The sequence below is a fragment of the Cryptomeria japonica genome, chromosome 11 (assembly GCF_030272615.1).
Source record: "Cryptomeria japonica chromosome 11, Sugi_1.0, whole genome shotgun sequence".
NCBI classification, from domain to species: domain Eukaryota; kingdom Viridiplantae; phylum Streptophyta; class Pinopsida; order Cupressales; family Cupressaceae; genus Cryptomeria; species Cryptomeria japonica.
Window position 1 is genome coordinate 192516634 of NC_081415.1, and position 11759 is coordinate 192528392.

At 36.3% G+C, this 11759-nt stretch overlaps 1 protein-coding gene across 3 annotated transcripts; it reads right to left on the reverse strand.

Annotated features, from left to right (window-relative positions):
* Positions 1–253: 253 nt before the first annotated feature.
* Positions 254–4286, reverse strand: LOC131071108 (pentatricopeptide repeat-containing protein At5g48910). Of its 3 annotated transcripts, none has more exons than XM_058006818.2 (4): positions 1611–4286; positions 1189–1426; positions 818–1061; positions 254–714 (listed from the first exon to the last, which is right to left on the reverse strand). In XM_058006818.2, the coding sequence occupies exon 1, from the start codon at positions 4059–4061 to the stop codon at positions 1719–1721; it is 2343 nt and encodes a 780-aa protein (XP_057862801.2). In that variant the 5' UTR covers positions 4062–4286; the 3' UTR covers positions 254–714; positions 818–1061; positions 1189–1426; positions 1611–1718. The 3 variants fall into 3 exon arrangements, with proteins under 3 accessions (XP_057862801.2, XP_057862799.2, XP_057862800.2); XM_058006816.2 differs by having other exon boundaries at positions 1167–1426; XM_058006817.2 differs by having other exon boundaries at positions 1167–1501.
* Between the last annotated feature and the right edge of the window lie 7473 nt (positions 4287–11759).

Sequence of the window (11759 nt, forward strand, 5' to 3'; positions counted from 1 at the left end):
ATTCTAAAAATTAATATAATTTATAAATGAATTAAAATTGAACACTCCTATAAATTGTCAAAATATATATGTATAATCATCATCAATTCAATTAATTGATCTAATTTAATGTGTTCAATATCCATGCCTCTATTTGATATGTTCATGGGTTTTGTATATTTATTTTTCATAATACACAAAACTCAAGAGCATATCAAATATGTACAATATGACTATATATATATAATGATCTTCAAAATTATATAATGTTCGCGTATAAGATATGAAAACAATGTACAATACAAATCATGCTCTCCAAAGTCTTCAATGGCGGCGTTCACCACCTGGAAGATGGATTAATATCACCTAACTGCTAAAATAAACCACCATACATGCACCCATGTGTTTGTAAGCACATATGTGTATATAAATAACATGTTAATTTCTAAATATTTTATAGAAATGCATACATAAGAATGTATAATGATTGTCTCCCCTGTTGAGCACTGGCCTGATATAAATCACAATGATGTACAGTGTCACTCTGTCTGATAGATGTGCCCAAATAACACCATGTCCACAAAAACACGTCATTAATTTAAAAAAAAATGATTACAAATGCATACATAAGAATGCACAAGTATTGTTTCACTTGCTCAGCATTCACTCGATCTGAATCACAACAATAATGTATAATGTCACTACGCTTAATAGGAATGTGCCCAAATAGCCCGTCTGCAAAAACACATGTTTAATTATTTTCGTAAATCGACAATTCATGTACAAGAAAAATAAAATTGTTCAAAATATCTAGATACAGAATATCTCAAACTTATACCTTTGAGGCTGTAGCAGGATCACCATGATGATCCAAACCTCCATAACCCAGCTCAACAGTAGTACCAACATCCTCTGCGATCCTTGGTGTAGAACATCCAAAAGTCTTTATACCCATGTCCTCACTGAACTCAAATTAGAAGACATGTCCTCCAACATAGTATCTATGTAGTCTAAGGTATGGTCAGGATGAATAGCTATATCAAGCATACCATAAGAAGTAGATGTAGAAACACCGTGAGTAGCTGAGACAAGAGGAACACAGAGTGTGATGAACAATAGAAGCAAAAGCACTATAAACAAGAGTCAACAACACCCTAACTACTAGAGATAGAAGCACGAAGACCTACAACGTGATCAACAGATACATACGCTCCTGAAGATCGAGAATGCTGATCATATATAGGAACGGCAATGTTTGAGGTGTGTTGTAATGGTTGTGCTGAAATTGTTGATCTCCCAATCATAATGGCTGCTTAGTGTATGCCTCTACATTCTGGATAGCAATATCATGTTTTAAGCTTATCATATGATAAGCCCTCAGCAGTCTGATATCAGACACCATGCGAACATATGCATCTGATCAAATCATGGACAGTATCCACGTCCTCTGCAGATGGCAAGAGAATATCATGAAATGAATGTGCCGGCTTCTTGAAATATAATTCAATATAATAATGTGTCCCTGGTATCATTAAACAAGGCCTCAACAAAAACCCATCAGTATGTACAGGCAATGATACACAATACCATCATTTCTCCAAAACCTTTTAAGAGATAAAAACACCTTTTACCTTTTCGAAACTGAAAACAGATCCTGGTCTCTTCTTTATCACAGCAGGTCTGACATGATGCACCCTGTTACAGCACCAGCTTAAGTTTGCACATTGCTTTACTTAGTATCACCAATAATCTCTGCAAGAGCATTGTCCTTGTTGGAAATGATGGAACCGATTTGCATCCCTCACAATAATTTGTCTTGCAACAATCTTGGAGATAAACTTGGTTGCAGTATGGCATTCAACACACACTCGAAGGTTCTTGACAATTCTAATGGTTGTTCCGGGGGATGTGTTTAGCAAGCCAAATGCGATTGCCAATTTCTCACTATGGTGACAAAGGAATAATTCTTTTTCCTCATCCTCCACATCATTCGCTACATGTCTTGAATCTGGAAGATATCCTTCTGCTTTCAGCTCCTGAGACAATTCCTCCAACTTTTCATAGATTTCCTTTGTTTGTGGATGTGATCTGTCTCCTACCAAAAAAGTATGTACCGTTTTATGGCCTTCAATCCAACTACATCCAGGTACCTTTTTAATATCTCTATCTTTCATCAACCTCCTTACCATTTGAGCTTCATCCCACCGGCCCACTTCTGCATAGCTGTTTGACAGAAGAACATAAGTTGCAGTATTTCTAGGATCCAGCTCAAAGAGGAGATTTGCTGTAAAAGCTCCTAATGCTATATTCTTATGTGATCTACAGGCGCCAAGCAAAGACATCCACAAGACCACCACAGGTTTAATTGGCATTTTGATAATGAACTTTAGAGTCTCCTCAAGATAGCCAGCACGGCCAAGAAGGTCGACCATGCACACATAATGATCAATAATAGGCGAAATGCAGTAAGAGTCCCTCATGCTGATGAAGTATTTAAATCCCTCATCCAATAAACCTCCATGGCTGCATGCAAATAAGACGCATGCAAAGCTTACATGATCAGGGTATGCTCCTGAGTGCTTCATTGTTTCAAAGAGTTTGAGAGCATCCTTGCAGAAGCCATTTTGTGCATATCCTGAAACCATGGCATTCCATGAGATAACATCTCTATGAGGTGTTTCGTCAAACAGCTTGCGTGCCTTGTCTATGCTTCCACATTTTGCATACATGTCTATCAGGGCGTTCACAACTACAACATATGACAAAAAGCCGCTTTCAATTACACTTTGATGGATGTTTAAGCCCTGTTCGAGAGCTCCGATCTTAGCACAGGCAGGGAGGATGCTTGCAAAGGTTGTGGAGTCTGGGATGACACCTGCAGATTGTATTTGCTTGAAAGTTTCTAAGGCCTTTACAACAAACCCATTTTGTGCATAGCCTGCAATAAGCGCATTCCATGAAACCACATTTTTTTGAGGCATCACTTCAAAAAGCCTTAAAGCTTCATCAAGGACACCATTTTGTGCATATCCTGCGATCATTGCAGTCCACGAAACCACATTTCTGTGAGGCATTTCTTTGAAAAGCCTCAAAGCCTTGTCAAGATCACCACTTTGTGCATATCCTGCAATCATTGCAGTCCATGAAACCACATTTTTTTGTGGTATTTTGTCAAACAATTCGCGTGCCTTGTGTATGCTTCCACACTTTGCATACATGTCTACCAAAGCATTTGAAACTACAACATCTGACAAAAGTCCCCTTTCCATTACGCTCTGATGGATGTCGGTTCCCTGCTCCAAATCTCCCAGTTTAGCACAAGCTGGAAGGATGTTGGCAAAAGTTGTGGAGTTTGGTATTACATCTATCAACTTCATTTGCTGAAAAGTTTGCAAGGCTTTATCAAAAATCCCATTTTGTGTATATCCTAAAATCATGGAATTCCATGAGACCACATTTCTTTGAGGCATTTTGTCGAACAGTTCACGTGCTTTGTGTATTCTTCCACATTTAGCATACATGTCTAGCAGCGCACTTGCAACGACAACATTTGACAAAAAACCCCTTTCCATTATAGTCTGATGGATATCCATACCCTGTTCCAAAGCTCTAATTTTGGCACAGGCTGAGAGTATTGTGGCAAAGGTGAACTGATCGGCTTGCACACCTGTTCGGTGCATTTGGTAAAACAGTGTCAATGCCTCGTGAGGATACCCATGTCTTCTGTAAGCTGCAATTATAGTATTCCAGGAGCAGACGTCTAGTTCTGTCATTTCGTCAAACGCATTACGTGCATCTACTAGTCTCCCGCAATTGACATACATGTTGATAAGATTGTTTTGAAATTTTGTCTCTGTAGCAAATGCAAAACCCCTTTGAATGATGAAAGAGTGGATTTGTTTACCTTGTGAAATTGCATTCTTCGCAATGCAGGTTTGCAATAATTGACTATACGTAGAAGAGTCTAGTGGGAAGCCGTGTGTCGTAAGCAAAGTCTGTAGAGTTTCCTTCAACCAACCCTCTCTGCATAATGGAGATAGATTGAAATTTAGATTGAGATGGGCATGGGATGGCATTGGCATAGCTTTAGCGTTAGCATTGTCTAAGTATAATTAAGAGCTGGAAATATCCATTGTTTATTCAATCTACTTTTGCATCATTGACAGAGAAAGTGTGAAACACTCCTCATAAATGACACTTATTTCTGTGAACTAAAATTATCGGCAATGATATTGCCAGTGGTTATCTCAATCCGATTGAGTATTCCATTTCCAGCAGTGAACTTCACTCCGTGAAATCACCAATTTCTAATCTGATAGTCGAATCGGATAATTTTTTGAGGAAATTTTGCTTTTTAATATATCGTCATATATACAAATATATATAAAAATTTGAGGCAATTTTGTTTTAAGATATTCTCAATGTACACATGTTTATATATAGATGGATGATTTAATATCATCTACAAAAAATTTAAGTGATCTGATGTATGTGGTCTTTAGGCGGAATCCTCTTTGTCTAAGAGTCAAAGATTAGGGGGTATTCATTCCACCAAATTCGTTTGGGGTATGACGTCAAGGTCTTGTATTCAACAAGACTTCATTCCGAGAGTTGGGGTATGATGTCAAGGTCTTGCATTCAACAAGACTTCATTCCGAGAGAGAGAGAGAGAGAGATACACATGTTTTAAAGTACAACTTGCTTTATTAATAAGAGATGGCATGAAGAACATAGGCTACCATCTTGTTAAATGATTGCAACTTAAAGATAAAAAAATATTACTAAATCTCATTTAAGGTGTATGAAGCATTCATTGCCTTAGCCATAGGTCTAAGCATGAAAGGGCTCAAGCTCTCCAAAATATTGCGCAGTCACAACCACCAATTTATGAATGAATTTATTTAAAAGGGAGAAAATCTCTTGGATAGTAGAATGGGTTCAACTAGGAGGACCTACCAAGATTATTGAAAAACGTAGTTGAGATGCTTACAAGAAATTTCATTCTCTAAGGTAGGTACAAATGCTTCTATGCTTACCTTTTTTCTATGCTATTCTATCTTTGACATAACAAAAGAGATGAGTTTCCCATTTTTCTTGGACATTTTGCTCAAATAATATGTGCCCAGTGTGTTTTTGGGTAAATTTGTTCTACCTCTACATCAAGGGCTTATTTATTGTTTATATAGATATGACCTAGTCAAAACTCTAATCCCTCTTTTCTACCTAGAATTACTGACCAACCTTGATTCCCCCTAAATTGTCGAGTGAACCCCTCCATGGTCAATCTTCCTCCCCTATGAGAAAAACGAACATCTTGAGAGTAGTCCATCAAAAATTTGGTAGAATCGATGATTCTTCTAGTTTCCAATTTTGAACTAAATTGAAATGAGCCAACCCTCATAGCTTCAATAACCTATCTGGAATCCCCTTCCATCCATAATTATTTCCATCATTTGTCTTTAGAAATCATTAGGCCCTAAAGCATTGTTGATGCAACAACAGGACACTCCTGCCTATAAGCTACCAATTCAAACACAAAACACAAGTAGAAACTTTCTGCAACAATAATATTATTCACTAAATTTGCAACAAAAAGTTTACATTAGTAGCCTCACTGTTCAGATTTTCAATCTATCATTTCCACTCGATTCCAATCATCTTAAACTTTCACTAAATCCACAAACAATCTTGCAAAAATCATTAGCCAAATTCATTGGCTTCACAAACCACTATCCAAATCTACTATTGGTCTATATAGATCTACAACACTGGAGTTTTTTTAACAACTACAATAGTTTCCCAAAGGCTTGCTCCAAGTCCTCCCCACCCACAATTTAAATCCCCCCAGATACCCCTTTCAGCAGCAAAAAAAATCTCCCCAGAATACTACTACCCTTCAAACTTCTAACCTACTACCTTGAATGCTACGTAGCCCCCTCTAGAAAAATCCACACACACACTAATAAAAGCTAACCATAATCCTTTTTGTGTTACATGTAGTCCATTACTAAAATTAGCCTCTTACAAGACCCCACTACAAAGTCTCACTGTTTAAACCTTAATCGCCAAGGAGAAGAAAAATTTGAATTTTCAAATTGGGAAGGCATCCACGTGGATGCCCCTACATCAGACTCCCATGGAAGAAAGATAAGTGACCCTGTCACTCATCAAGGGGAAAACCAAGGTTCTCAACCTCAACTTCTGATAGCCAAGATGAGTCCACCATAGGTATTCCAACCCATTTTACCAAATACTCAAAATCTTGCTTGTTTCTTGTGCTCCTCCTCACTCTGCTATCCAAAATTGTCTCAATTTCCCACCTTTCTGGAGTGGGTTCTGGAATGCTCAATTGTGCCTTTGTGACGTCTCCTTGAGATTCACCTTCATAATACTTTGTTAAATATGAAATATTAAGAATAGGATAGATATTGAATCCTTTAGGCAACTTTACTTCATATGCATTACTTGAATCATGTTTACTTACAATCTTATATGGACCAAATTTTCTCATTTGGAGCTTATTGTAAGTACCTAATGGAAATATTTTCTTCCTCAAATGAACCATAACATCATCTCCAACCTAAAATTCCTTACGTCTCCTCTTTAAATCATCTTTAGACTTATATTGAAAATTCATTTTATCAATATGTTTTCTTACTTCATCATGTAGGCTCTTCATATGTTCAGCAAAGTCCTTCACTTCTGCACTGTTCTTGTCACTCCTCTCCAAATTTTTCAGATCTCAAACAACATTTGGATTTCTGCCACAAACAATCCAAAATGGTGACCTTCATGTACTACTAGTGATGGAGTTGTTGTATGCAAATTCAACTTGTGGTAGGATCAAATCCCACCCCTTTGGCCTGTCACCAACTAGACTTCTCAGCAGATTACCCAAGATTTTGTTTACAACTTTAGTTTGTCCATCTATCTTTGGATGGTACGTTGAACTAAAATTCAATTTATTCTTCATCTTCTTTCATAATTTTCAACAAAAGTAGCCAACAAACTTTGTGTCTCTATCTGAAACTATGCTCCTTGGTAGACCATGAAGCCTCACAATTTCTTTGAAAAATAATTATGCAATATGGACAACATCATTAGTCTTTTTACATGGTATAAAATGTTCCATTTTGGGATACCTATCAACAACCACAAAGATGGAATCATAACCCCTCTGTGTTCTTGGTAATCCAAGAACAAAATCCATACTAAGCTCCTCCCATGGCCTCTCAAGTACTGGTAGTGGGTGATACAATCCAGTGTTTTGACTAACAACCTTTTTTACTTGACAAATTCTACAACTTTGAACATATTTCTTTACATCTTGTTGCATTTAAGACCAACAATACTTTTCTCCAACAAGTAATATGGTCTTATCAAAACCAAAATGTCCTGCAAGACCTCCACTATATTTTTGCTTAATCAAATTCAATCTCATAGAACTCCCAAGAATGCATAATTTATTACCTCAGAACAACATATGATCTTGGATCAAATAATCCAACCACCTTGTTCTATATGTTGCAATAGGCTCCTTACAAGCCTTACATGCCTCTCCAAAATCAAGATCTTCTTCATACAACTCCTTGAGCTCATCAAAACCAACAACTTCAACCTGCATTTCAATCAACAAATTCTACCTCCTACTTAAAGCATCTGCAACCTTGTTAGATTTCCCACTTCTATGCTTTAAAACAAATGTATAGCTCTATAAAATCTCTACCCATTTCATGTGCCTTTGATTCAATTTAACATGACTATTTAAAAATTGTAGTTCTTGATGATAAGTGTACAAAACAAAATCCTTGGGTAAAAGATAATGCCTCCATTTCTTAAGTGCTTTATCTATGACATAAAATTCATGATCATAAACATAATACTTTTTCTTTGCATCATTCAATTTCTCACTGAAATAGGTAATGGGTTTACCTTCTTGGCTTAAAACAACCCCAATAGAATTTCCGCTTGCATCACAATCTACCTAAAACACCTTGTTAAATATTGTAAGTGCTAACACTGGTCGTTATGTCACCTTTGCCTTCAACAACTCAAAACTCTTTTCTGCCCCTGTTGTCTAGCTAAACTCCTTCCTATCCCCCCTCATTGTTTCAGTTAGTGGTGAACATATACTACTGAAACCCCTAATAAACTGTCTAGAAAAACTAGCTAGATCATGAAACAATCTCACCTCTGTTGTTCTTTTTGGCACATTGGCCATTCTAGGATAGCCTTCACCTTCTCAGGATCCATTCTGATACCGTTACCTGATACAACAAAACCCAAGTACACCAACTCTCTCTCTTTGCAAAGTTGCATTTCTTGAGATTAATCAACAATCTTTCTTCTCTAAGCCTTTCAAATATTAATCGAATATGCATCAAATGTTTATCCATAGTCTTTCTAAATATCAAAATATCATCAAGGTAAACTATAACGAACTTGCCCAAGAATTATTTGAATACCTCATTCATTAACCTCATAAAAGTACTGGGTGCATTGGTTAGTCCAAAAGGCATGACCAACTATTCAAACAAACTTTATTTCATCTTGAATGCAGTCTTCCACTCGTATCCTTCTCTGATCCAAATCTGATGATACCTACTTTTCAAGTCAATCTTAGTGAAGTACTAAGCTCCACTAAAACAATCCATGATATCATCCATCCTTGAGATTGGAAATATGTACTTGATTGTAATCTTATTGATGGCTCTAGAATCAATGTACATCCTTCGTTCTCTGTTCTTCTTTGGTGGTAATGTCATAGGCACTGCACACAGATTCAAGCTCTCTCAAATCAAGCCCTTTTCCAATAACTCTACCACTTTCCTATATGAGCTCTTTTGTCTTAGTAGGAGTCATTGTGTAAGCTACCTTGTTTGGAAAACTAGCTCTTGGAACTAAATCTATTTGATGGCTATTTTTTCTTAGTGGTGGCACTAGTACATTTGGGGCTGATTTCCAACGGCCTATTGTCGGTATTTCGACTACTTTTCATTGGACTGCCGACAAATGAAGCCATCAAAAACTCGTTGTCAGACATTTTGACGATTCCATCTAACATCGGAATTCCAACAAAATCCTAAACTCTTCCGACGGCGGTCATGACCACTCCTCTAGCCAAAAATATCATCCGATGGACGTCAGAGTTCCAACACTCACCACGAATATGCATTGACTGCGACTACGACAACCGTCCAACATGAAAGTATTGTTGGAAATACAGAATTGTTGTCGGATGTTTCTTCAATTGGTGTCGCAATTCTGACGCTTGCCAAAAACGTTGCATCGACGAGGATGTTGCTGATCCGACGGTTTGGCCGTCGGTGCAAATTTTTGTTGCTGTCGGCATTCCGACGGAGATTTAGTCAGACATACATCATCCTCGTCGAATGTTTCTTCAATTGGCATTGCAATGCCAACACCTGCCAAAAACTTTGCACCGACGAGGATGTTGTTGATCTAACGGTTTGGCCATCGATGCAAAGTTGTGTTGTCGTCAAAATTTTGGCAGAGATTTATTTATAAAAAAAAATAATAATAATATGCATGCCAATTACAATGGTGCTTGTTGGTTCTCTTTTATCATGTGGGGTATGATTCAGACCTTGACCTCGGTTTTGAGACCTCGGGTATTGGAGGTTGTTGAGCCTATTGGATGGGGTCTTCAACCAGCCCATTCCCAAACAACTCACAAGTTACATTCAATATAGTACCACAAGTTACATCGCTCAATTAGGGTCAGACCAAATTACAAGTTATGTTTATAGGGCTTGTCCTATCCACAAGTTACATTATATATAGTTCTTGCCCAAAATTCATAGCAAGACATAATTACAATTCACATGTATTTGGGCCCAACCCTAAGTGGTTCGGATTGCATGAGAGGTAATATATAGGAATTTTAATTGTCATTGACAACATTAAAATTCAATAGTTGGGTATTCGAGCTAGCTACAATTTTCAACACACAATAGAGATCACTGCTCCACTAAGGTTGAGATTGCAGCACTAATAATAAGGTTGCTACCCTAGTTGATAATAGGACCATTCCTCAAAGACAATGATATATACCTTGATTGTTGTGTATATATCATTATTTGCATTAACAAAAGGTCATATTGATGTTTGGGCATGGTTTGAGTTACAAAAAGTGAAGTCTTAAAACAAGACAATTTTCCCTTATTAGAGATGATGTGAGTCTGGTTGTCATGGCGGGGACATGATAGAAGCTTGCGCATGAGAGTTAGAGTTGAAATAGTTTTCTATGTAAGGGTGGGAAAGTGTTGCATTTTGGATCTAAGGGGAGATAGATCTAACTTCGTATGGAAAATTAGGATATACAACCATGGTGAAAAGCTTGAAGAATCTATTCATGTTCTGATCAACCTTGGGTGTTAAGGACTTCTATAATTTCATTAAATGTTTGTGATTGACAAAGTTACCTAAGTTAACTTTGGTCAAGTCATGGTGTTGGAGTTCTTGGACAAGAGTGTTTACTAAAGCTTATAGTTCAACTATGAAATGGAATTTAAGAAGATTAAACCATTCTAAGAGGATCCTCCACTATCCATGGTCATGATGTCGTGAGCTAATGATTCATTGTTGTAAGGTTTATAGCAGTTTGTTGCATATTGTAGATTGTGTAATTGATCTCCCATTATCTATTAGGGAGTAGGAGACAATGATTAGGTGACTCCATTGATTTGTTCAGGTCGATTTGACATTTATTATTTATATGATTTGGGTTTGCATATGAATAATTTGAGTATTGATTAAGGCGCATGTTGGTTGTGAATTGTGAATGTGAGGGTCATAATTCCCAATTGTATAACACAAGTAGTGAAAATATAAAAACATCTTAACAACCCAAATAGTTATGAGAGTTGAACTTTAGGCTAGATTAGTTGTAAAGTTGATAATGAATTCAAATGATAAAAAAAATACAAGGAATTCTTGTTATCTTTCATGCTAGGGAAACAAAAGATCATGTACAATATATAAATAATTAGTGGTATATATATATTAACTTTTCTCCAATCCACTAACAAAATATCCTTGTGATTGACCAAGCAAAGTGATCTAAACCTTAGAAACTAATAAAATTATCTTGATGTTTGGCAAAAATAGTGATTCAAAACCTTAAAACATTAATCTTTCCTTGATGATTGCTAAAGAAAAGTGATACCAAACACTAGAAATAAATAAAAGTATATGCATTTTATCTATAAAGTTTGCAATTATTAACTAAAGAAATATGTATATATAGTGCATGACATCTTTCAAAAGGAACTTAAAGTGTTCACCAAATGAGGAGAGAAAAGTTAGATGTACTGGTGCTATTAAGTTTAGAGCAATATGATTTTGGAGGAGATGTAATTCTAATATTGTGGTTTGGAATTCTCTATTCAGTAACGTTCATTTGACTTTTGTGTGTGCGATATGCTTGCGTTATAAATCTCTAAATTACAAAATGGATACCTGCAGTCTGACTTTAGATATAGAAATGTTGTGCACAATGAATGACAATAATAAGGAAAAGGAATACCTAAAGTTTTGCCTCAAACGATTCCTCCAAACTAATATTCAAACTAAAAATAAATCTTAATCACAACAACATAAGACTGCACAATGAAACAATCTAGATAAATAGATTTATCTAAGGAACTTATCAATTCAATTCAAAGATAGATACCATAATGAAATAAAAACACTTAAATATTTATATTAAAAATATATTGCTTAAACCAGTTAATTTCAGCATGTATCATCCACCAACT